The sequence below is a fragment of the Nymphaea colorata genome, chromosome 6 (assembly GCF_008831285.2).
Source record: "Nymphaea colorata isolate Beijing-Zhang1983 chromosome 6, ASM883128v2, whole genome shotgun sequence".
NCBI classification, from domain to species: domain Eukaryota; kingdom Viridiplantae; phylum Streptophyta; class Magnoliopsida; order Nymphaeales; family Nymphaeaceae; genus Nymphaea; species Nymphaea colorata.
The window spans coordinates 17,756,596-17,782,987 of record NC_045143.1 but is presented as its reverse complement, the minus strand read 5'-3'; the positions used below and the strand labels follow the sequence as shown (position 1 = coordinate 17,782,987).

At 40.5% G+C, this 26,392-nt stretch overlaps 3 protein-coding genes and 1 long non-coding RNA gene across 5 annotated transcripts in view; 1 reads left to right on the top strand and 3 right to left on the bottom strand.

Moving 5' to 3' along the window:
* Positions 1-126: 126 nt before the first annotated feature.
* On the bottom strand, positions 127-5,500 carry LOC116256823 (cytochrome P450 93A3-like). Its single transcript, XM_031633320.2, has 2 exons — positions 4,546-5,500; positions 127-1,092 (listed from the first exon to the last, which is right to left on the bottom strand). Exons 1-2 carry the CDS (start codon positions 5,425-5,427, stop codon positions 439-441), a joined length of 1,536 nt encoding a protein of 511 aa, XP_031489180.1. The 5' UTR covers positions 5,428-5,500; the 3' UTR covers positions 127-438.
* A 9,242-nt stretch (positions 5,501-14,742) lies between these two features.
* LOC116256606 (3,9-dihydroxypterocarpan 6A-monooxygenase-like) lies at positions 14,743-18,641 on the bottom strand. Its single transcript, XM_031633004.2, has 3 exons — positions 18,040-18,641; positions 17,671-17,854; positions 14,743-15,558 (listed from the first exon to the last, which is right to left on the bottom strand). Exons 1-3 carry the CDS (start codon positions 18,639-18,641, stop codon positions 14,911-14,913), a joined length of 1,434 nt encoding a protein of 477 aa, XP_031488864.1. The 3' UTR covers positions 14,743-14,910.
* A 785-nt stretch (positions 18,642-19,426) lies between these two features.
* LOC116256825 (uncharacterized) lies at positions 19,427-21,995 on the top strand. The gene is made up of 4 exons (XR_004173236.2): positions 19,427-19,552; positions 19,640-19,712; positions 21,294-21,487; positions 21,567-21,995. It is a non-coding gene; the product is annotated as an uncharacterized LOC116256825 (long non-coding RNA).
* Positions 21,996-25,043: 3,048 nt separating this feature from the next.
* Positions 25,044-26,392, bottom strand: part of LOC116256824 (beta-amyrin 24-hydroxylase-like) — a 38,467-nt gene continuing 37,118 nt past the window's right edge. For both annotated transcript variants that reach the window (XM_050078413.1, XM_031633321.2), the window contains exon 2: positions 25,044-26,009. In XM_050078413.1, coding sequence (XP_049934370.1) covers positions 25,356-26,009 — 654 coding nt within the window. In that variant the 3' untranslated portion in view covers positions 25,044-25,355. The remainder of the gene's footprint in view (positions 26,010-26,392) is intronic.

The following is a 26,392-nucleotide window of genomic DNA, read 5'->3' as shown; positions in this document are numbered from 1 at the left end:
TTACCGTTTTCTTTTTGTCTTTTTAAAGGTGTCGTTTTTCATTTTAATGGAGATATTTACATTATTACAGACGCTAGCCATGCACAAAAGTGTGCAAGCGCACACATAACCGGTTTCCCCCAATCAACGTCACATGTAATTATTGTAAGTAGTCAAATGGTTGTAACCACCCAAACAAGCGGCACATGCCATTATTATACGTAAACAAATGGAGGCAACTTATATCATAAGCACATTCTAAACGATACATCGCGGAACAGATTGTAACACATAAACCGTTTGCTGGATTTGAAACAATCATCCTGAAGCAAACATGCAAACAGATAATTATAAGAACCAGCACAATAGAGTGTTAGTTGAGCAGTACTCTATTCGATCGTGGTAGATCTTCGTCCTTGGTTGAAATGTGAAGACTAAGCATCAATCTGTCAACAGCGTCTACCTGTAGTTTAGAGACTCATTTGCTGATTTATATTCAACGATTAGGGCATCAAAACGAGGGATGGGACGGCAAATCAACTTGTTCGCCATCGAAACTGTCATGCCAGCGGATCTTTCCTCCACGTCCAGTCTTTTAGGGCCACCATCAACCTCCCAGTCGAAGCATTGTATCAAGCATGCGAGCACAGTGCGAAACACAAGCAGAGCATGGGCAGAGCCCGGGCACATTCTCAGGCCGCTACCAAAAGGGAGCAACTCAAAGTACTCTCCCTTGACGTTTACAGGACTGCCAAGGAATCTCTCCGGTCGAAATTCGGACGGGCTGTCCCAAAGGCAAGGGTCCTTCCCCATCGCCCACACATTTACAAAGACCCAAGTGTTGGCTGGGATGTCATATTCCCCAACTCTGCAATCCTCAGTGCTTGCTCTGGGCACCATTGGCACTGGCGGGTGCAGCCTCAGTGTCTCCTTCACAATGGCCTCAAGGTAAGGAAGGTTGGCCAAGTCTCTTTCTTCCACCAGCCTCTTCTTGCCAACAACAGAATCCATCTCTTCTTGGGCTTTTAATAACACTGAAGGGTGACGTACAAGCTCCATCAAGCCAAACTGCAACGGAATTGATGCCGTGTGAAAGCCTCCAACATACACATCCTGCAGACAGCAAACATGTCCAGTTATGGAGTAGTTGAAGGAGATTCTTTGGTCGAGGACACATAACCAAATTAAAAGCTCCGGTCTGGTCTGGTAGATCACAGCTTAGGCCCTGTCTGACTTATTGTAACCCGGGCTTAGGTCCTGCCCAGTCCGTTTAGAACTAAAAAACATATTTTTACTACAATTGAATATCCCAGTCCTGAATTGTACAAAGTACTCGTTCGGTACTTGGCCTGATATCCACACCTAAATCAAAGCACCCAGAAACGTCACTTGGTTGATTGGGTGTGACCAAAGTCAGGAATCACGTCCCACACTCCCCTTTTCATGGTTCACACAAAAAAATGTTTCCCCATCAAAACTGTTAGAGGATTCTTGCACAAATTTTATCAGATTGCCTCAAGCAAAATAGCATTAAGCAAATGTACAGAAACAAATATAGCTCAAAACATGATGCAATTCAACTTGAAGCCAAAAGAGATATCCTATCCAGGTCTCGAATTTCACTCCAAATATAAGCTTCGGCACCCGGTCAGGCCACCGGTGGGTACCCAGGCCCGAGCCCAAAAAAAAAACCGTACTAGGTGGGCTCAATAATATTTTTTAATATATATTTTATTAATTTTTATATATAATTATAATATTTTATTATGATTCATTATATTTATATATTATTTTATATTTAAAAATATTTCTTTTAATTTAATCGAGCTAGAGTTGGGAGAGAAATCAAACTGGCGCAAAATACAGTTTACAAGGTCAGTCTCATGCGTAGGAGACATTAAGCATTGACAAATGTAGTGTTTAACGACATTGGAATTCATGCCACCATCTATACAAGCAGCGAACCAGCAAATTCCACGAATTGCTGCTGAGGTGATCTGCATGTGAGCTTGATTAACAAGCTAGTTTGATCTTCATGCTAAATCTTCGTGATGTACAATATTTCTAACTAGATTTATGATATATCTATCTAACATTGAACCGACTTATCGTTCACAAGCAACTTGTTACATATTCAACATCGATGGATATGTTTGAATTTGGCCACAGCATTCCTCTGGCCACAAGAATAACATATATGTAGAAATCTTAATATTACAAAGTCGATCAATTTAATTCCACTGCAGATGTTGCTTCTGCAACGTGTTTCAAAAGAATGTCAAACACAATCAAGATTTGATATTCTAGATCAAGAGAATGTCGGTTCCAAACTGAATAGCAAGCATATGATATCCAATCACATTATGATACTCAGAATAGACACAATGCGGAACTAATATGCAGATAATTAACTTATTTCTAATGTGTCATAGTAAGATATAATCAAATACAAACAGGATTTAGATCCCAAACCAACTTATCCGAAATAGATAGTCCAGATCTGGATTTCAAATATATCCAAACTGAATTGAAACCCATGGATCTTAAACATTAACTAGATATAAAATCAGAAGCTAAATGAATTCGACAGAAATCACATCCAGGCCCGAAATATATTTGGACACAATATAACAATAAGATCTATATCAAAAAACGAAACCAGCATGGATTTAGCCATGCAAGATTCGATATGACATTTTATTATTAAAAAAACTACAAATTAATAGGAGGCAAGCAAAGGGGGCAAACATCAAATATAACTGCCAATTTTAAAAGTGATCATCAAAAAGGCGACCCTCAACTTTTGTATGTAATTCTCAAACAAGGGTTCCTTCATATAAAGTATTAAAGTAAGAAATAGAGTTGTTATGGATGAGGGGTTGGGTCCGAGCTTCAGCTTTTCTCCAGCAATAAAAAAAATATTCAATTCATTTTTTAAATATTTAAATAAAAAAACAAAAAAATAAGAAACCCTCGATTGGTGGTGAGGGAGAGATGGCGCTCCTCAATGAACGAGGAGGGTCCATTACAGAACCCTTGCCGTCCGCTAAGGGTGAGGACGGCGACCATCATTGGACATCAAGGAGTTGTTGAAAGCAAGCGGGTACCCATTACCATATTCCTTTTTATATTGGTAAATTTTATTTTTCTCAATGGAGACATATTTATACATGAACAAACCTTCAAAAGCATGCAGTCGGTCTTCCTTTCAATTCCTAGCATGAGAATGTCATACTGGTCATTTACATCTCCAAAGTCAGATAAAATTTGAACTCATGAAGTAGTGATGTATGCCGGCAAAAGAACTTCTAGAAAGAGTATTTTAGTATAATCAAATGAAGGACAACGATTGGTGCCCATTCAAAAATGACTTGATTAGGTCCCATGGAATGGAACCTTATGTTCCTTTTAGCTAACAGAAATTGAATAAAGAAAAAAAAAATTACGTAAAGAAAAATGGTTTGGTATCTACACAATTTCAACCATTATTTGGGATCTCGGCAAAAACCAGCTTGCTACATTATAGTTCAAATCTGAAGAAATAGATTTCTAAACGAACAAAGTAAATAAAGACAATGTGGCCTCAAGGGGCATAGCGTAGCTGGTTGAGCTAGGGGCCTGTACTAAGGCAGGTCTCTAGTTCGATTCCCGTGGGCGTTATGTTCCTGTGTCTTAAGGCGGTAGGGCGCGGCATCTAAGATGAAGGGTGCACCGTTGCTATCGCCGACACCGACGCAGCTCAGGACCCCGGAGGCAGGGGGAATGGGGGGGCCTTCGGGCCTTTTTCGGGCGGTGGGATTAATACCCCTTGCTCACCCGAAAATAAAGACAATGTGAGGGTCGACATTATCTAGCTAATTAGTACACATGCGATCGACTGAAAAAGAAAATTATGAAAGTTGGTAGAACAAAAATGATTGCACTAAGTCTTAAAAGTTGACGAATGTACTTAGCGAGTTTACTCATAAAATCCCTACAAAATGTTATAGAGTTTAAGGATTCAGACTTTCATGAACTTTTTATTGCCCAAGGTACATATTCGCTGGCACCAACTGCAAAACCTGTCTATTAAACGACAAATGCAATGTACGAAAAAGATTGCAGTAATGTTTAACCTTTTTTGGGAAAAATTAGTCACGATGTGGTTGTAACATTTGATTGATTCTATAACAATCAATGCTGGAACCATAGTAAAAAAAAATGTTTCCATGTACAATAAGATGAGCTTGAAAAAAAACATGAAAAATGATGAAAAAGACAAAATAAAAAAAGACCTTCAAATTAGAGAAAAAATAAATAAAAATTAAAAAAATGAAAACAAGTAGGTTGACATTTAAATTTTTAAAAAAAGACCTAAAATTTTTCGTAAAAAGCAACGTCTTTTAAAAGCTTTAAACGACAGACTTATTTCTCTCCTCTTATATGTGTTTTCCCAAAAAAAAAAAACGTTTTGTACGTCTATGGTTATAACACTAACTATGTTGTATATAATGAAATGAAAACTGTAACTTTTAGGCCTGCAGCATAATGAGGAGGCATGGGTGAGAACTGGTGCATGTTTCTTACCAAAATAAGGGACTTGATATTCTCCTTGGTGATCCCTCCCTCGTCCTTGTCTTCTTTCATGCTCTCCAGAAGAACATCGATGATATCTTTATCCTCCTCCGTCTTCTCCATTCTCCTGCCTTGGTGCTCCTTCACCACCTCTTCCATAAGACCATCGAGTCTTTCATAAATATCTCTGCACTTTTTCTTGTATCCCTGCACATCCCACCTGCTCATAAACTTGAAGTAATCACCAAGATAGAACTGGCCGCCTATCTCAGATGCCTCATGCATCAAATCCAGCACTCGTGATGCCTTCTCTATCCTCTTCCCCGTCGCCATCCTCACCAAGATGTTGCCAGTTAGTTCACCAAACTTCGCCGACACGTCCACCGGCTCACCAGCGCTCGCCATCATGGCCCGTAAGAAGCAGCCGATCTCCTGCTGCCGAATGAAGCTGAAGCGTCGGAGCGACCGGCCGCCAAGGAGCTCCACCACGCATGTTTTCCTCATTGTTTTCCATAACGGCCCCAAAGGTGCAAATGCAAAGTTGTTACGGCCGTACCACAGAGTGTCCAATAGGGTGATGCCGGGACGAGAGGAGAAGGACGATCCATGGACATTGAGGAATTCTCTGGCATGCGACGGCGAGGAAGCGACAATTACGGGCACAGAGCCGATTCGGAGATACAGGAGTGGGCCGTATCGAATGCTAAGCTTTTGCAATGCAGAGTGAGGGGTGCTGCCGAGTAAGAGGTGAGCGTGGCCCAAGATCGGGAGAGAGGGTGGAGAAGGTGGGAGTCTGAAGGTGGATCGATTGGACAAGAACCGGAAAAAAATGATAATGACGAAGATGAAAGAGACAATGATAGACCAGTTGCAGAAGGAATAAGCTATTTCCATGGCAGCACTTGTGTGTTTTTTCCGGAAACTGGCTTCGTGTGTGCGGACGATCACGAGAAGATCTAGGGGCAAAGTCTTGCTACCATCGGAATCCTAATAAGTATTAAGATCGGTCGGCTCCAAAGTCCAAACATATACGTCACGTGTTAGAGAAAAAGGGTCCCACAGCCCACCAACCAATATGGACAGCCACATATTTTTGGTGGAGGACACATGTTAGAACGATATTAGAACAGGAACAAAGGGGCAGAGAAGTCACAGTTTGTGAAAAAGAACTCTCAAATCCTCCCAATCTTTTTTTTTTTTTTACCCCCAAGAAAAAGACAAGTATGGAAGAGTGGACCATTTGGTCGGCCCCAATCATTCAAGCACGTCATGCATGTCACGTTTTTTGGGTTTGTCCCTCTCCTCTTATCATGAATGTTTTACCCCTGCCTACAGAGCCCTCAGAGAATCAAATGAATGACAAGCGGATTCAATTTCAAACAGAATCAAATGAATGACAAGCGGATTCAATTTCAAACAGATTCAAGTTTGGCATGTGCAAAGTTTTTAAACAAATTTTTAATATTTTAAAATTTTATTATTTTTAATTATATTACATTTAATTATTCATTTATCTATTTCTGTAAAGTATTATAAATATCTTTTCTTTCTTTTCTGAAATGGAGAATTGATCAATTCACTTCCAATACCATTCACAAACTGGTTTTCAGGAACACTTGGCTAAGCGGCCGGTAAAGGTAAAACTGAAATGGGTTAACAGTAGGACCACAAAAAAAAAAAAAGGAGGACGAGAGGTTACAATCTTCTTACCACCCGCTGCAGTCCATGGCTCATGAAATACGAGTTGATGACGAGGTGACAAAAATTGGTCTCATCCCCAATGATAAAACCCAACAGCTGCTTGTACTTGTAGCCAGCCCACCACTCATCAAAACTGGCCGTCAAAACTAGCCGAGCAATAGGCAGGTTGGTGTAGACCAACCAAAAGAGGTATGCAGTCTTTGCCTCATCCTAGAATCCCATATGTTTTTTGGATTTAGAAAAGCGTCTATTTGCTTTTAAAGGACTGGAATCTGATGATATGTTGGGAATCTCTTATAATAATCATCCACGCATGAAACACATCTTTCTGCCCAAAACATGGATTGGTTTGTCCTTGCCCAAGGATGAGATTGTCTGCCTTTTGATGAAATACAAGATGCAAATTGAATGACAAGAAACTACCCTTGGCTTCTACGATGATACTAAAGGAGTATTTTGACATTCTTTCTGGTAAAGTAACTAGACTGTCATGTCGTTGTATTATGATGGAAGAGGTTCTAGTCAAAAATTCATATTACCCAATCTGAAAAGTATCATATCCATTGGGAGATGAGTGGAACACGGCATGCCATACTAGGGATGGACTATTAACATGAGCGAGAGGAAGTCGAGTGTTCTGCAGTAGGCAATAGGCAAGTGTTACGTGCAGCACTATTGACTAGCCACTGCTGGGCGCCAGCCGCTGTCATTGGACTGCTGGGAGCAGCCGAGTGTTTTGGCATCCCAATCCCTATCAGACTTGTCCGAGAGAGACACCGGTGTTGCTGGTGCACTCAAGTCTCAGCCCAGCCCGGCCAAGGTCTAGCGAAGAGTTTTTTCCTAACTCTTCCCTAGTTCCGATGCTAATCTCCTCTCCGACCCTATCCCACTTCGATGATTAGATCCTGGCCAAAAGACACTAACAATTTGGTATCAAAGCCAACAGGGACAAACACAAGTACGTCGCTTTCACCCCTGCACATGTAGAGCAGTCCACCCTCGACATCTGCATGAAGAAGATGAACCAGGCTATGCGGGAGATGCACGGGCCATGTATTCCCAGTTTAGCCTTTGCATGGAGGACTGCAAGGCTCGGATGGTGATGTTGGACGCCAATCTCAAAGAGATCTGAGAGGGATAATGCTGAGCTGAGCACCAATAGGACCGCCACGACCAGTTCTGGGATGAACAACCGCACCATAGATCCTAGGGCTCTGGCATCTTGGAGACCAGCTGCCATGCGGAGTTCAGCTAGGGTCTCGACTGAGATCGCTGGCCACGAGATGACCAGTCCGCCCATAGCTATGGAGCAGACCTGTGGCATGCTGGTCACAACCCAAGCTGAGGACAGTACCCCTCTCCACCACATCATTATACCTAGGAAGCCGCTGAAACTACCTTCATCATCGACATGGATTTCTAGGGTCTATGTGAGAAGCTTCGTGGGTGTGAGCAGCAGGGCATGCCCAACTTCCCCAAGTTCATGGACAAGGACCTGAAGCATTGACTCTTTTAGGTACACCAATACTTTACTTGCCAACCGATTCCATCGCACCAATGGATCTGCCTTTGTTTGCTCAACCTTGTGGGTGAAGCCATGGACATGGCTGGTCGACAAACACCTACAGCTTACATGGATAGATTTTGTGATGCTGCCACTAAGAGATTCAACCAATCCATCTGCACCTCCCATGACATCGATCTCAAAGAACTAGGGCAAACCAGCAACTTAATAACTAGCGAGCTCTGTTTGAGTGGCTACCTTGTCGCATCCATGACTATCCAGAGTTAGCCTTCATGATGATGTACCTTGGAGGACTTCACCAAGACATTTGCATGGAGGTGTAGGACCATCGCTCGTAAATAGTGCTTGACTACTTCGAATTGACTATTATAGCAGAAGAGGAAATTAAACTTTATGTGCACCTTCCAACCTATAGGCCTTGCCGACTGAGTGCCTTCACCTGTGCTCTTGGGGAAGAAGAAGGACTGGGCGTGGTGCTTTTGCATAGACTATCGAGCATTGAATGAGATGACTGTCAAGAACAAGCACCCATTTCCCATCATCAATGAGCTGTTGACGATCTTATTAGCGGAGCCTACTTCTTCAAGACTGATCTTTGTACTGGGTACTACTAAATTCAGATGGCCAAAGATGACATAAAGAAAACAACTTTCTGGACTCATAATAGTCGCTTCAAGTCCTAGTCATGGCTTTACCAGCCACTTTTTTAGTGCAGCATGAATGAAAGCTTTCAAGCACTCATGAGGAGGTTTGTGCTCGTTTTTTTTATGATATATTGGTGTACAACCCATTCTTGGAGGAGCATGCGCATGACTTGCATGTTGTCCTTGGCATCTTGCACGACCACCAACTCTATGCCAAGGTGAGTAAGTTTTTGGTCGGCTGGATAGAGAAGCTAGCACCTTTGGAGGCATGGCCACGACCAAGGGACGCTAGAGCCTTGCGTAGCTTCCTTGGCTTGATTGGGTACTGTTGCTGGTTTACACAAGAATACAACATCATTGAGCAGCTTGTAAGGGAGGCTTTTCTTGGTTGGACGAGGCTACCGCATCTTTCGAGTGCTTTGATCTACGCACCTATGCTAAAATTGCCAGACTTCAGCCAATAGGTCATTGTGGAGACCAATGCCCATGTTGTAGGCGTAGGGGCTATCCTCTCCAAGCTCGGACACTCTATTAGCTACATGTGCAAGGGCGCTTAAGCCATTCCCTACCTATCAGAAGGAGATGTTGGCAATTGTTTTTGCTTTAGAGAAGTGGAGGTCATACTTGATCGAAAGTGTGCACTGACTACACATGCCTTAAGTACCTTCTCCAACAAAAGATCTTCATTGCAACACAACAACAATGGATCGCAAAGTTATTGGAATATGACTTTGTGATTGAGTACTGCAAGAGGCTAGACAACACTGCAGGCGATGTCTTTTCCCAGCTTAGAGAGAACTTTATCACCTTGTTTGTCTTACAGCCAGACATATGAGACATGCTTGGACAAGAGTAGATGGTCGATGACACCTTGAGGCATCTACTGTCTTCTGTAGAACAGCACCCAGACTACCTACCATTCTATACTTGGGCTTTTGTGCAAGTGCGACCATGTCGTGGTGCTGAAGGGGTCATGACCTCCATGACCCTCCGGCACCTTCATTCTTAGTTTTGGTGGGAAGGAAAGTGTGCTGATGATCAGCACTTCGTCTGAGAGTGAGTGACTTTCCAGTAGCAAAACTACGACGTCAAACACCCGACCAGCCATGTCTCCTTTGATTGTGTCGACTTAGCCTTTGAACCAATGTTACGATGAACTTCATAAAGATGATGCCATGGTTCGAGGCAATAGGATGCTAGTTGTGGTGGATTGTTTGAAGAAGCATGCCCACTTTGTTCCACTTTATAAAAAATACGTTATGCTTCTTGTAGCCAATATATATCCATGGCATTTGGGTAGCTTTACGGGCTGCTTTGCATTATAGTGTGCGACCAGAACTCTGTCTTCATCAACACTCTTTGGAGAGAGCATGTGAGGATGCCCGGAGTTCAGATCAATTACAACAAGACACACTAGTCGTAGACCTATGGTCAGACTAAAGTGACCAGTTAGATGATAAATTGACCAGTTAGATGATAGAGACATACTTACGAGCATGCATTGGGTAGCAGCCCAACACTTGGGTCTGACATTTTGTGTGGTGTGAGCGGAGCTACTACACCTCACCACATTCCACCATAAAGATGACTCCTCAAGAGGTTGTGCATGGCATTCGTCTTCCATCTATGGTGACATTTGAGCTTAGTACGGTACAAGATTTGGAGATCTAGTGACAACTTCACACCCGAGATGACCTCATCAAGCTCCTTCGCTTCAATATCAAGTCTTCACAAGATACAAAGAAACATCACTACAACAAGGGCACAAGGATCAAAAGTTTGCCATGGATGATTGAGTGTGGCTCAAGAGACATCCACGCAAGAAGTGCACTCTCTTTGGCCAGCCATATTTGAAGCTCCTTCTACACTACTACGGACTCTACAAGGTGATTGAGAGGGTCGGCAAGGCTGCCTGCTAGCTAGCTATAACTCTCCAAGCTGTGGCGCATCTGTTCTTTGACGTCACCTGGCTGAAGCTGTATGTGGGAGACCCTCAGTCTGAGGTACCTTTGCAGCCCGAGGATGGATCGCAGCCACGACAGATTGTTCGCACACATCACATCTTCTAGCAATACACTTGGTTCAATGAAGTATTGGTTGATGAGATAATAGCGATGATCATTTCCCTTGGGAGTGCTAGTAGGAGTTTTGGGCAGCAGTACCTCCATCTTCGAGCTTTGGGACAAGCTTGTTCTAAGGAGGGAGGATATGTTACATGCGACTTGACAAACAATGCCCAGCAGCCAGTTTTGCAATTTGGATCTAGAGAGGGCCATGCCCTTCATAGAGTCCTTGAGGCACTTAGATCAACTAGCTGGTTGAGTCCGACCCACCTGGTGTTGGTCCACACAAGAATCTCAGGCCTAATCCAATGCACAGGTGGTGCAAAACTTGGAGGAGGAGGTGAAGATAGATTTTGATCTGAATTCTAAGCATAGATTTGGATTTTGGATTTAGAATAGAGGTTTAGTGCTTTGGCTTAGCGTGGTCAATGGTTTCATTTGTCCATTTTACTTTGGCCTCAAACCTTTGTATGGATTATAGCCATGCTTGAGGAGTAAGTGAAATTTCTTCTTTATCTACGAAAACTTTGATCATAGAGAGGGTGACTCTTGATGTCTTGGTTATTGATCCTGCCTCCAATCTTGGAGTAAGCTGGTCCACACCATTGTACAACTGAGTTGACCTGTTCTATATGATCTTGCAATTTGAGCCATTTTAGCTCTTGTTCAGGTCCATCTCATCTTTCTGATGAATACTGTGAACTTGGATTATACATGCCAGCCTATGTATCATAAGTTAAGGTAGAGGGAACAACATTGGCTTTATGGACCTATGGTTTACTGAGTAGTAGATTGTTGGTGGTACATTAACCATACAGACAAGGACAAAATGTAGAGTGTAATTGATTGACAAGTCCAAGTAAATTCTTGCTTTCAAGGTCTGATTGCAGTTGTCAAATTTGTAGATAGTCATATTATGGAGTTGGATTTTGCATTCTTGTATGCACCATACTACAAATGTTGACTTTTTCAATATTTTTCTAAGAGAAGCAGATATGGTAGAATAGGAATAGATTTGAGAAACATCATATCAAAAGACAAAAAATTTAAATTGACATTGCCTTGTAAAAACAATACATCCATGTAAAAGTCTAAGAACAATAAGGAGGTGGTCAAATAGACTTCCACCGTTAAGCATATCCAATGTTAATACATGGACTGTAATAAAAGTACAATGCATTTCCTAATGAAGATTAGATAAGCAAGATTATGTTATGCATCCCAAACCATCTTCCGAAGCTAAGATCGTGTCATGGTATGACTCCATATCTTGAGAATCCTTTGAGTGAATTGTCAAATGCACCTCTATGAATGATAATCAACAGAGAAAGAGGGTCTCAATAGAATCAGATCTGTACTTCTTGCAAAGGGGTACTGAACCTTTCTTTCATCCCGATTGAAATAGTCTCACATGACATGTTCTTTTATTTCATCAATCATTGGCCTGTAGCACAAAATTGATGTTGTGGTTCTTAAACCACTTCCTTCATGAATAACATGTTTATAGAACTATTGCTCCAATACTCAAGTGTAATATTGAACGATGAGTGTGTCTTGCACTGTGAATTGAGTCAAACCTTTTTATAAAAAGGCAAAGGCAGTCAGTACTATTGACAACCTTTTTCTTTGATAATGTCTCACATTCTAAAAAACTTTACAATCTGAACATCAATCGTACCTTATCCATTTGCGAAGAAAATTAAGCCAGTAGTATAAATCACATGACTCGCTTAGTTCTACCTTGGGCTTTTTTTGGATAGAGTCTTCATTTATGCCCTTGTTTTTGTGAATATGATGTAGAAAAGTACTAGATTGATGAACTGACCATTTACTTCTTTTGTGATAGTCCAATTTTTTACCTCGGCTAACTTGAATAGAATCTCCTTCCAATTGTAGTCGTTGTCATTGACTATAAATTGTTTGCCACTTGAGCCTTTAGAATGGCCTACTGGCTCAGGTAGGTCCACAGTAATTAAAAATTCATCCAGGTTGACAGTAAATTCTCTCCAGTAAAACCAAAAAGTGTTGGTTAATAGGTTCCATTTTCAGAGGTGGCATATATGAGGTTGTCATTCACAATGTGACATGCCAATTGTGCTATTGCTTCGATCCCACAACTCTTAAGCTAGACTGGAAACACATGGGTATAAGGTAGCCAATCAATGTATCATTGAAAGATTATGGTTTCAGATAGAATGAAGCAGGTTTTAGGGTCTCCACAAAGAATGTTATGGATGATGTGACCTTTGGGAGGGGTCTAAACCATAGTGACTGAAATAAAAAGGCTGGACTAAGAAGAGGATAAACCTTGTTGAGCCAAGTAAATGGAGATATTCATTTTAATCAAATGTCAAGGACAAATAGCTTAAACTTGAAAAGACTTTATAACAGTAATGAGAAGATTTTGGTCATTTCTTTGTTAGGGCATGCCCAAGAAAAATACATGTGTATTACAAACAATGTATGTATATATATACAGAACATTAATATACAAACAATATTTCCTAAAAAGAACTGCTATGCATTATTTTCTTGAAAAAAGTTTGGAGTTCCTAAATTAAGTTAGGTTTAAGATGATCAAAAGTAGTTCCATATACAGATATGCCTATATACTAAAATAAAGCTAAGAGGACATGACATCAGCCTTTAGGTTCTAAGTTATGGTTTATAAGGTATGGTTCTCTTTATTCTCCTTGATCCGTTGCTTATATACTGAACTAGTGTCAAAGTATTGGCAAATATGAGCAAAAAACCTAGCTCCAAAGGTTAATCCAACGTAAAACTTCTGTTGGTTTTACTGTTCACGCGGTAAGCCCAGCGACATGAAGATCCAGAGCGCATGCACAAACTCTTGGCTCTAATGCAATGGGGCCTAAGATGAAGATTAAAATTAAAAGAAAGCAAACCTAGCTCCAAAGGTTAATTCGAAGGTATGGTTCTCTTTATTCTCCTTTATCCATTGCTTATATACTGGACTACTGTCAAAGTACTGGCAAATATGAGCGAAAAGCCTAGCTCCAAAGTTTAATCCAACGTGAAACTTCTGTCGGTTGTAGTGCTCACAGGGTAATCCCAGCAACATGATGATCCAGAGCGCATGCACAAAGTCTACATTTACATTAGATGTAAAGACCAGTGAGTTGCTGATAGGTGGCTAAAAACCAGCTAGACAAACCTCATTTATCTATAACAGATTTGTCCAGTCAGCAGCTCAGAAATGGCTAAATGAAAAACAAACTGCCCACCAGTAATATTAATGGAGGAATAGGAAAGGAGAGGAAGGAATTATTAACCAAATTTTTTTGCATATATTTTGTCACTAAAACCAATAAGGCCCCCTACATACAACAAATCCAACTTTTCACTTTGAATATAATTTCAAAGGACAAAAGTTGTCTGTCCGCCAAACGCTTTTCGCTTTAAGTCATCGTTTCCTTGTAACATGGTCATGTCTATTTGATATAAAAGTTGACATCTTGGGTATTGTTTCACGAGTACGCATACAAATTAGATAAAGAAAGTTGAAGCTTATTAACTTTGTTCACCTCACACAACGAATAAAAAGTGATAGTTTGAAGTAAAGGTGACATGACCTTAGCATTAATGTTCTTTGGGAACCATACAAAGAGCTGCACCCTTCAAAATCATTCTCAAACACACATTAGCATTGATGTTCATGCAGCAACCCTGGTGATGGTGGAAGAAAAAAAAAGGCATGTAATTTAAAGAAGGGGCACTACAAAGCTTACGGCTATTCGTCAGATATAGTTGTTGAAGCGTTCTGCTAGTCCCTGACACAACCTTTATCCACGTAATGAAGCTGACATCCACCAACAGTAAGAGATTATGTATATCGTCTCGGATTCTGTCTCTAATCAGCGTCACAGTCATTCTGTAACATCAATGGGGTGGGGTGTTGTGTCGTGGATGTCCTTTAATCCGGTCGCTTGTTGTATGCACATATGCGACAAAGACTTTTCAAAAGAAATCAGACAAGGAAAAAAAAAACTTTGATATTTGATTAAAAAATTCAAGGAACGATATCTGATCAAGATTCAATCTTAGTTTCTCTTATCAGATTCATATCAGATTCAGATTTAGATCATAATTAGTTTTAAATATCTTACATCCAATGTCACATGTAATTATTGTAAGTAGTCAAATGGTTGTAACCACCCAAACCAGCGGCACATGCCATTATTATACGTAAACAAATGGAGGCAACTTATATCATAAGCACATTCTAAACGATACATCGCGGAACAGAGTGTAACACATAAACCGTTTGCTGGATTTGAAACAATCATCCTGAAGCAAACATGCAAACAGATAATTATAAGAACCAGCACAATAGAGTGTTAGTTGAGCAGTACTCTATTCGATCGTGGTAGATCTTCGTCCTTGGTTGAAATGTGAAGACTAAGCATCAATCTGTCAACAGCGTCTACCTGTCGTTTAGATACTCATTTGCTGATTTATATTCAACGATTAGGGCATCAAAACGAGGGATGGGACGGCAAATCAACTTGTTCGCCATCGAAACTGTCATGCCACCGGATCTTTCCTCCACGTCCAGTCTTTTAGGGCCACCATCAACCTCCCAGTCGAAGCACTGTATGAAGCCCGCGAGCACGGTGCAAAACACAAGCAGAGCATGGGCAGAGCCTGGGCACATTCTCAGGCCGCTACCAAAAGGGAGCAACTCAAAGTACTCTCCCTTGACGTTTACAGGACTGCCAAGGAATCTCTCCGGTCGAAATTCGGACGGGCTGTCCCAAGGGTCCTTCCCCATCGCCCACACATTTACAAAGACCCAAGTGTTGGCTGGGATGTCATATTCCCCAACTCTGCAATCCTCAGTGCTTGCTCTGGGCACCATTGGCACTGCCGGGTGCAGCCTCAGTGTCTCCTTCACAATGGCCTTCAGGTAAGGAAGGTTGGCCAAGTCTCTTTCTTCCACCAGCCTCTTCTTGCCAACAACCGAATCCATCTCTGCTTGGGCTTTTAATAACACTGAAGGGTGACGTACAAGCTCCATCAAGCCGAACTGCAACGGAATTGATGCCGTGTGAATTCCTGTAAAAAACACATCCTGCAGACAGCAAACTTGTCCAATTAAGGAGTAGTTGAAATACTATTAAGGAGAGCACGTCTAAACTAAGGCACCCAGGGCAGTTTCCAAGCTCGCCCTACCTTCCAAGCGATCATTCAATTACTTAGTCCAGGTTTCGATATTTGCTCTAATCACAATAGAGGAGCTGTTAGAGAAATCAAACTGGCGCAAAATACAGTTTACAACGTCAGTCACAGGCGTAGGAGGCATTAAGCATTAACAAATGGAGTGTTGAACGACATTGGAATTCATGCCACCATCTATACAAGCAGCCAACCAGCAAATTCCGCGAATTGCCACTGAGGGACTCATCTGCGTTACTGCGTATGAGCTTCATTAACAAGCTAGCTTCATCTTCATGCTAAATCTTAGTGAGTTACAATATATCTATCCAGATTTATAATAAGAACCTACGTATCGTTCACAGGCAAATCGTTACATATTCAACATCGATGGATATGTTTGAATTTGGCCGGAGCATTCATCTGGCCACAAGAATAACATATATGTAGAAATCTTAATATCACAAAGTCGATCAATTTAATTCCACTGCAGATGTTGCTTCTGTGACAGGTTTCAATAGAATGTCAAACACAATCAAGATTTGATATTCTAGATCAAGAGAATGTTGGTTCCAAACTGAATAGCAAGCATATCATATCCAATCACATTATCATAATCAGAATAGGCACAATGCGGAACTAATATGCAGATAATTAACTTGTTTGTAATGTGTCATAGTAAGATGTAATCCAATACAAACAGGATTTAGTTCCCAAACCAAATTATCCAAAATAGATAGTCCAGATCTGGATTTAAAATATATCCAAACTGAATTGCAACCCATGGATCTTAAACGTTAACTAGATATAAAATCAGAAGCTAAATGACTTCGACAGAAATCACATCCGGGCCCAAAATATATTTGGACACAATATAACAATAAGATATATATCCAAAAACGAAACCAGCATGGATTTAGCGATCCAAGATTCAATAACCAATGAATAAGAAATGACATTTTATTATTAATAGGAGCCAAGCAAATGGGCAAACATCAAATATAACGGCCAAACTTTTGAAACTGATCATCAAAGAGGCGACCCTCAAGTTTTGTATGTAATTCTCAAACAATGGCTCCTTCAGTATTAAAGTAATAAAGTAAGAAATAGAGTTGTCATGGATGAGGGGTTGGATCCGAGCTTCTGCTCTCTTCCGGTAATAGAATAAAATATTCAATTCAATTTTTTTTAAATATTTTAATAAATAAATAAAAAAAAGAAACCCTCGGTTGGTGGTGACTGGTGACGGAGAGATGGCGGCCCTCAATGAACAACGTTGAGGGCCCATTCAAAAATGATTTGATTAGGTCCCATGGAACCTTATATTCCCTGTAGCTAACAGAAATTGAATAAAGAAAAAAAAATACGTAAAAAAAAATGGTTTCGTATCTACATAATTTCAACCATTATTTTGGGATCTCGGCAAAAACCAGCTTGCTACATTATAGTTCAAATCTGTAGAAATAGGTTTCTAAACGAACAAAGTAAACAAAGACAATGTGAGGGTCGACATTATCTAGCTAATTAGTACACATGTCGATCGACTGAAAAAGAAAATTATACAAGTTGGAAGAATAAAAATGATTTCAGAAGAGTCTTAAGAGTTTATTCATAAAATCTCTTCAAAATGTTATACAGTTTTAAGCATTCGGACTTTCATGAAGCTTTTTATTGCCCAAGGTAAAAAAAAAACGTTCAAATTAGGGAAAAACTAAAATAAGTTAGAAACTAATAAACAAATAAAAAAAAGTAAATAAGCAACAAATAAAAGTTAAAAAATGAAACAAGTAGGTTGACATTAAAAAATGTAAAAAAAAAAACCTAAAATTTTTCGTTTTGGCGTATTTTGAAAAAAACAACGTTTTTTTAAAAGCTTTAAACGACTGACTTATTTCTCGCCCACTTATATGTGTTTTCTCAAAAAAAAAAAAAAAAAAAAAAAACATGTTTTGTATGTCTATGGTTATAACACTAAGGCATGGGCTGCAGCATGATGAGGCATGGGCGAGAACTGGTGCATGTTTCTTACCAAAATAAGAGACTTGACATTCTCCTTGGTGATCTCTCCCTCTTCCTTGTCTTTTTTTATGCTCTTTAGAAGAACATCGATGATATCTTTACTCTCCACCGTCTTCTCCATTCTCTGGTGCTCCTTCACCACCTCCTCCATAAGACCATCGAGTATGAATATCTCTGCACTTTTTCTTGTATCCCTGCACATCCCACTTGCTCATAAACTTGAAGTAATCACCAAGATAGAACTGGCCGCCTATCTCAGATGCTTCCTGCACCAAATCCAGCACTCGTGATGCCTTCTCTATCCTCTTCCCCGTCGCCATCGTCACCAAGATGTTGCCAGTTAGTTCCCCAAACTTTGCCGACACGTCCACCGGCTCACCAGCGCTCGCCATCATGGCCCGTAAGAAGCAGCCGTTCTCCTGCTGCCGAATGAAGCTGAAGCGTCGGAGCGACCTGCCGCCAAGGAGCTCCACCATGCATGTTTTCCTCATTGTTTTCCATAAGGGCCCCACTGGCGCAAATGCGAAGTCGGCCGTACAACAGAGTGTCCAGTAGGGTGATGTGGGGACGAGAGGAGAAGGAAGATCCATGGACATTGAGGAATTCTCTGGCAAGCGACGGTGAGGAAGCGACAACTACTGGCACACAGCCGATTCGGAGATACAGGAGTGGGCCGTATCGAATGCTAAGCTTTTGTAATGCACAGTGAGGGGTGCTGCCGAGTAAGAGGTGAGCGTGGCCCAAGATCGGGAGAGAAGGTGGAGAAGGTGGGAGCCTGAAGGTGGATCGATTAGACAAGAACCGGCAAAAAATGATAACGAGGAAGATGGAAAGGACAATGATAGACGAGTTGCAGAAGCAATAAGCTATTTCCATGGCAGCACTTATGTGTTTTTTCCGGAAACTGGCGTCGTGTGTGCGGACGACCAGGAGAAGCTCTAGCGGCAAAGTCCAGCCTACGTGACCAAATCTTGTTACCATCGTCCGTGATATGAAGGGGTCAAGCTCGGGTCGGATCGATATGGGAATCCTTATAAATGTCAAGATCGGTCGGCTCCAAGCATATACGTCAGGCGTTAGAGAAAAAGGGTCCCACAGCGGAGCAACCAAATATGGGACAGCCACATATTTTTGGTAGAGGCCACTTGGTTCCAAATTGCACAGAGGGGTAAAGTGGAGTGGCTACGTAACTGAATGATTGGGCATACGAATAATGTCCCATATTAAAAAGCAAAGTTTTTTTCATTAGAAAAACTAGCAACTCGTTTTAAGATTACCACAGGAACAAAGGGCAGAGAAGTCACATTTTTTGAAAAAAGGACTCAAATTCTCACAATTTTTTTTTTTACCCCCAAGAAAAAGACAATGAAGTATGGAAGAGTGGACCGTTTCAATTAAAGGTCGGCCCCAATCATTCAAGCAGTTCATGCAAGTGTTTTCAATTACTTTTTGTTCTTTTTCACGTTTTTGGGTTTGTGGTCCCTGCCTCTCCTTTTTTTTTTTAAGTCAGCAATGCTCCACTAATTCATAACAAAAATTGACAATCTAGCAACTGAGCCCACAGAGAATCAATGAATGACAAACGGATTCAATTTCAAACAGATTCAAGTTTGGCATGTGCAAAGTTTTTAAACAATCTCTTAATGTTCTTAAAAATTTATTATTTTTAATTATATTACATTTACCTATTCATTTATCTACTGCTGAAAACTATTCTAAACATCTTTCCTTTCTGAAACAGTGAATTGACCAATTCACTTCCAATACGATTCACAAACTGGCTTTTAGGAACACTTGGCTGAGTAAGCTACGTTTGATGGGCGGGTGAAATTTCGCCTCTCCACTGCGCCGTCGCCTCTCCGTTCCATCATCGCCTCTCTGCTCCTCCACCGGTATGCTTTCTCCCTTTTTCTTTCTGATGGCATCGCTTTCTCCCTTTCTCTCTTGCCCTTAGTTCTTATGTGGCTTCTCACCGGCAGGGAAGAGAAACGCATAGACAGGCAGCATCCTCCACTGCCATAGTTGCCGCTCCTTCACCTCTATTACTGCCCCGTGAGTTGCTCAATATCTCTCTCGCTTCTCCTCCTTCTAGATTTGGGCGTTTCATTTGCTACCTTGTCTTTGCGTCTCTCTTTGCCGGCTTGATGTTTTTTTTTGCATAAACATGAAATCTTGATGAGAAAAAGTTGATTTGTTGCCCTCTGTTACTGCCCCATGATGTTTTTTCTTTGATTGCTTCTTTTTGTATTGATGGAACCGTGAAGAATTCCACCGCCAGTTGCTCCTTACTCCTCCTCTCTCGCTCTGTCTTTTTATGCTTAAATCCGAGATACTTTGTGGATTTTGAGTTCCCTTTCAATCGATTGCCTGGTGGCTGCCGAAATGAGGAAAGCACCAAATCTCTTGCTCGTCTTATGAGCAAGCCTTCTTTTGTTCATATCAGTGATCAACTCTAGCATAGGTTGCTTACTTGCTTTACTGGCCCAGAATATCTTTTCCATGTTCTCCAGGTTTGTGACAGTCAGAAAACCTCTGCAAATTTCTCGGTGGTTTTGGTATCGGGTTGTTCTTTGGGAGGTTTGAGACAGCCGTGTCTTTTGTTGGGTTCTGCAAGTACCCTTAAGGGAGAAATTAGTGTATCCTAGGGCCTTGTTTGTTTCATGAGGCAAGAAGCTCAAATTTTTTGTCATCTTCTTATTTTTGTTTCATTTAGTGGTCCAGAAGTTGAAATTTGCTTCCCAACTGGGCATTTTCCTGTCATCTTCTGCTAAATCAAATGAGCTCTATCGGTGGTCTTACATTATCTTTGCAAGTTTAGCAGTTGCTCAACAATGAGTTGTAAAACTTTGTTCCTGTAACCTTTCCTGTGGTACTTGAACAATTCTTGTGTACTGTCTCCCTGTCCTCCCTGTCCTTTCTTTGATGCACAAGCTGAGCATGGGAAGGCTCATGACCAGATTGTTTCAACTTAAAAGTCTCAAGCTACGTCAAATGGGTACAGGGTTAACCAAGGTGTAGGTACCAGAAGTTGGGTATTCTCTTTTCAACTGGCCAGTTTCCTGTCATTTTCTGCTGAATCAAATCAGCCTTGTAGGAGCTCTTACATTATCTTTGCATGTTTCACAGTTTGCTCAACAATGGGTAGTAAAAGATTTGTTCCTGTAGTCTGTGATACGTGAACAATTCTTCTGCACTGTTTCACTTTTCCTTTTCTTTGGAAGGCTCATGACAAGATTGTGTCGATGCCAAGAGAGACTCATCTGGGTATTGAACTCTTGTCCTTCTTCAGCTTCAAGGTCTCAAGTCTGGCCTCCTGGCCATGTGGGATGTGGTCTTTGTCGATTGTCTCCTCATTTTCTGCACTGCTAGCAGCTTCTAAACTAGTTGGCATGAAAGACACACACATCTTGGGGGCTTTTCTGAACATTCAAGAAGAATAAACGAATGGATGCAGGAATTGGTTACTAAAAATCAACAACCATGCATTGCTGATCGTTCTTTTTCTGGTCTTGTTTCTTCTGGTTACCAAAAACAAAATGAGAGACTCTCTCTCTTTCTCTATCTTGGTATCCATGTTTCCTTATTTCTGTTCAATGGAAGGCTGATAATGGAATCAGGTTTTGTGGGTTTTAGGTGTTGTGCTAGAGCCTTAGACAATAGGCAATGATAGTTCGGGTTCGACACTCGATTCCACTACGTTTTGGCTGTGGTCGGGTTCGACAATCGATTCCACTATGTTTTGGCTGGATGGGAAGGAAGTGCAACAGACTCAAGAGTATTGTATAATGCAGTTGATCATGAAACAAACCCGTTTGTTGTCCCAGAAGGTATGTAGTTCCACCAACCAATTCACTCTTTTATTAAGAAGCATGTATCAATGTATAACTAAATTGTGTTCAATTGTAGGCAAATATTATCTTGCTGATTCCAAACATTGTCGGTTTGCTAACACCTTATCGAGGGCATCGTTATCATATGTCTGAGTTTAACACTCGGGGAGCACGCTCACCTAGAGCTGAAGAAGAATTATTCAACCATAGGCATTCATCACTCCGAAATACAGAAGAAAGAACTTTCGGCATGTCGAAAGGTCGTTTTTCAATATTTAAAATGCAAGTCCAGTATCCATTCCAAAAATAAGCTCAAATCGTTCTTGCAACATGTGTATTGCACAACTTCATAATTGAACACAATCCAAACACCGAGCAATTTGATGATGAAGATACACCTTCAAATGATAACTTTGTCTTAAGTGAACCTGAAATTGCAAGCCAAACACATCAGCAAGGAAGCAACAATGCTATGAGAGCAGCTATATCATCTCAAATGTTTACAAATTATCAATTGAATAGTAAGTTTGTTTATACCATTTGTTTGACATTTGTTGTTTGGATCTAGTTTTAGAATTTGGATTTGGATATGGATTCATTTTGGATCTAGAGCTATAACTTAGATCTGGTTTGGATCTGGGCTGGTATTTGGATCTGAATTTGGATCTAGTGATCTATTTTGGACCTAAAACTGAGATTTGGATCCATATTTAGATTTAGGGATTTGTTTTGGGTTTTTATACGAGTTTTTGGACCGGATCCTAGTTTGAATTGTAAAATAAGTTTAAATTGGGATTGGACTTTGTGTCCAAAGTCTAAAACTAGATCCAAATAAATCACAAATATAGTTGATAGTCAAATAAAAGAAAAAAATGATCAAAATTAAGAGAAATTGAAGCGTTTGAAGTCGAAATTCCTTGAAAGCTGTTGTAAAATGTTTGAAAAATGTTAAGTATAGATTTCCAAAAAATTTGGGTTATTAACGAATGATAGCCATGATATGTAGTTGAGGTGCACGAGGTTGGCCAAGGAAGAGGGGATGGGGTCAAAGAGGTACTGAGGGTAGTAAGCCTCGCAATGGTGGTGGGAATGCCACCAAAGAGCATGCCCAATTCGGAGGGGAAGTGACCGTTAAGCTGCAGCTCAATGATGCGGTTAGAACTATTTCTCGTGCAAACACAAAACAAAATACTTCTTCCACCCAAAATAAAACCCTTATCATCTAAGGAATCTCACAAATATATATATTTCAATACATAATAATGAAACAAGCAATCAAATCATAATCTCAAGCGAAATAAAAGAGCTAATTTTAACGTATAAAACCCTCTCAAAATGAGAGATAAATACCACCGGGTTGAAAGCAACCCAAAAACAAATCCATTATGTAATATGAAAATGATTACAAGAGGACAAGATATAATGCCTACACTCCAAAAGCCCAATAATCACCAAAATAAAGAAACAATGAAGCAAATGAAGAGGAGGAAGTGGAAGAATATCATCTAATTAAGAGCAATGATCTTCCCACAACAAGAAACCCTCTTTCTCTTGCCCTAATCTTCAATAAACAAAGAGAAGAAGAATGGAAGAAATGCCCAAACAGTAAAGGAATATTTCCCCTTCTCAATCTTTCTTTCTCTCTCTTTTAAATCTCTGTAATGGCTTCAAAAATCAATGGAGAACAAGAACTTTTCCTTTCTTTTCTTCTTTGGTTTCAAGAATAACTTACAAAAAAGGAGAAGAAAACCCTAAAGTCCAACTTGCACAAAAAATTGGTGTCCTTCTCTTTCAGCCCATTTTTTTAAAATTCTTAGATTTAGTCCACTAAATTTATTAAAAATGCTCCTCTTCATTTTTTTCAAGTATGGATGTTTTTTTTCTTTTGGCTCAGATCTGGATCTCCACATCAAGGAGATCCAACCCAACACATTTTCCCTTCACTGACTATGTAAAGGATCCTGCCAAACCGATGATCGAACAACACATCAAGCTTTGAACAAGGCAATTCTTTAGTCATCATATTAATACCATTGTCATCTGTATGAATTTTCTCAAGTTCAAGTTGTTTTGCTTTTAACACATTACTTGTCTAATGATACCTCTCAACAATATGTTTCGATCTTGTATGAAAGGTAGAATTTTTGCCAAGATGAATCGCACATAAAACAAAATATACTTTTATTGATCAAAACTAAGTTCCTATATAAACTTTTTCATCCATAACAATTCTATACTAGCCTCTGCCACTGCAATAAACTCTGCATCTATACAAGAAATTGCCACACACTTTTGAAGTCTTGATTGCCACGACACCGCACCACCTGCTAATGTGATCAAGTAACTAGATGTTGACTTTCTAAAATCAACATCACCTGCCATATATGAATCAGTGTAACTTATCAAAGTAGGTTGCTATCCACCATAACTTAGACACACATTACTAGCACCTTGACAATATCTCAAAATCCATTTCACATCACTCCAACGCTCTTTAGAGGATTTGAGAGTAACCTATTGACAACCCCAATTGCATGAGCAATATCTGACCTTATACACACCATAGCATACATTAAATACCAATAGCTGAAGCATATAAAATCTTATGCATGTCTCCCTTCTCTTTATTTGTAGAAGGACTTTGCTTCATCCTCAGCTTCAATTGTGCTCTAAGTAGGTAAGGTACTAACTGCTTTAGCCTTTTCAATGTACTTCTCTAAGGCCTCCCCCCTTATTGTGTTGTGGATGGCTTCAACCTTCCATCGCCTAGAGAAAGTGAGAGAGAGCGAGAGACCCTCGGGCGCGCGATGGTTTGAGTGGAACACGGAGGGCTTTGTCTCTATATTCAGCCATATGAGGGAGACAGAGAGAGAGAGAGAGAGATGGTCAGTTTTATATAGGCATTTTGTAGATTGCGTTAACTATCGACTAATTTTAGCGTGTCTTAAATAGCAGCACGCACTTCATCGCTATTCATGCTACCGTGCATTCATTCATTTGAACCATTTGTTGGTTCCCGGTTAATGAAAAACTACATACGACTTAAAAGGGCGGTGTGATATTTTGGTGATTTAAAAAAAATGTCCCTCGTAGGTTTTTTTTTTTTTTTTTACTTTTTTAGATTTTTAATTTGTCTTGTAAAAAAAAGTTTTTTTGTATTTTAGTCATCAACCTTATTAACGCACAAAATTTGGTGAACAAATATAGCCCATATAACAATGTGTTCGTGTAGAAAGGTATGTGTAAAAGTTTTTTTTTTAATATAAACAAAATGTATTTTAGTCATTAACCCTATTAACTTACAAAATTTATAGCCCATATAACTAAGTGGCAGTTCAATGTGTTCGTGTAGAGAGGCGTGTGTGACATTAAGTTGCCAAATATGCAGGAAAAAAAAAACTATGTACATTTTAGTTTTTTAATATTTTTACCGTTTTCTTTTTGTCTTTTTAAAGGTGTCGTTTTTCATTTTAATGGAGATATTTACATTATTACAGACGCTAGCCATGCACAAAAGTGTGCAAGCGCACACATAACCGGTTTCCCCCAATCAACGTCACATGTAATTATTGTAAGTAGTCAAATGGTTGTAACCACCCAAACAAGCGGCACATGCCATTATTATACGTAAACAAATGGAGGCAACTTATATCATAAGCACATTCTAAACGATACATCGCGGAACAGATTGTAACACATAAACCGTTTGCTGGATTTGAAACAATCATCCTGAAGCAAACATGCAAACAGATAATTATAAGAACCAGCACAATAGAGTGTTAGTTGAGCAGTACTCTATTCGATCGTGGTAGATCTTCGTCCTTGGTTGAAATGTGAAGACTAAGCATCAATCTGTCAACAGCGTCTACCTGTAGTTTAGAGACTCATTTGCTGATTTATATTCAACGATTAGGGCATCAAAACGAGGGATGGGACGGCAAATCAACTTGTTCGCCATCGAAACTGTCATGCCAGCGGATCTTTCCTCCACGTCCAGTCTTTTAGGGCCACCATCAACCTCCCAGTCGAAGCATTGTATCAAGCATGCGAGCACAGTGCGAAACACAAGCAGAGCATGGGCAGAGCCCGGGCACATTCTCAGGCCGCTACCAAAAGGGAGCAACTCAAAGTACTCTCCCTTGACGTTTACAGGACTGCCAAGGAATCTCTCCGGTCGAAATTCGGACGGGCTGTCCCAAAGGCAAGGGTCCTTCCCCATCGCCCACACATTTACAAAGACCCAAGTGTTGGCTGGGATGTCATATTCCCCAACTCTGCAATCCTCAGTGCTTGCTCTGGGCACCATTGGCACTGGCGGGTGCAGCCTCAGTGTCTCCTTCACAATGGCCTCAAGGTAAGGAAGGTTGGCCAAGTCTCTTTCTTCCACCAGCCTCTTCTTGCCAACAACAGAATCCATCTCTTCTTGGGCTTTTAATAACACTGAAGGGTGACGTACAAGCTCCATCAAGCCAAACTGCAACGGAATTGATGCCGTGTGAAAGCCTCCAACATACACATCCTGCAGACAGCAAACATGTCCAGTTATGGAGTAGTTGAAGGAGATTCTTTGGTCGAGGACACATAACCAAATTAAAAGCTCCGGTCTGGTCTGGTAGATCACAGCTTAGGCCCTGTCTGACTTATTGTAACCCGGGCTTAGGTCCTGCCCAGTCCGTTTAGAACTAAAAAACATATTTTTACTACAATTGAATATCCCAGTCCTGAATTGTACAAAGTACTCGTTCGGTACTTGGCCTGATATCCACACCTAAATCAAAGCACCCAGAAACGTCACTTGGTTGATTGGGTGTGACCAAAGTCAGGAATCACGTCCCACACTCCCCTTTTCATGGTTCACACAAAAAAATGTTTCCCCATCAAAACTGTTAGAGGATTCTTGCA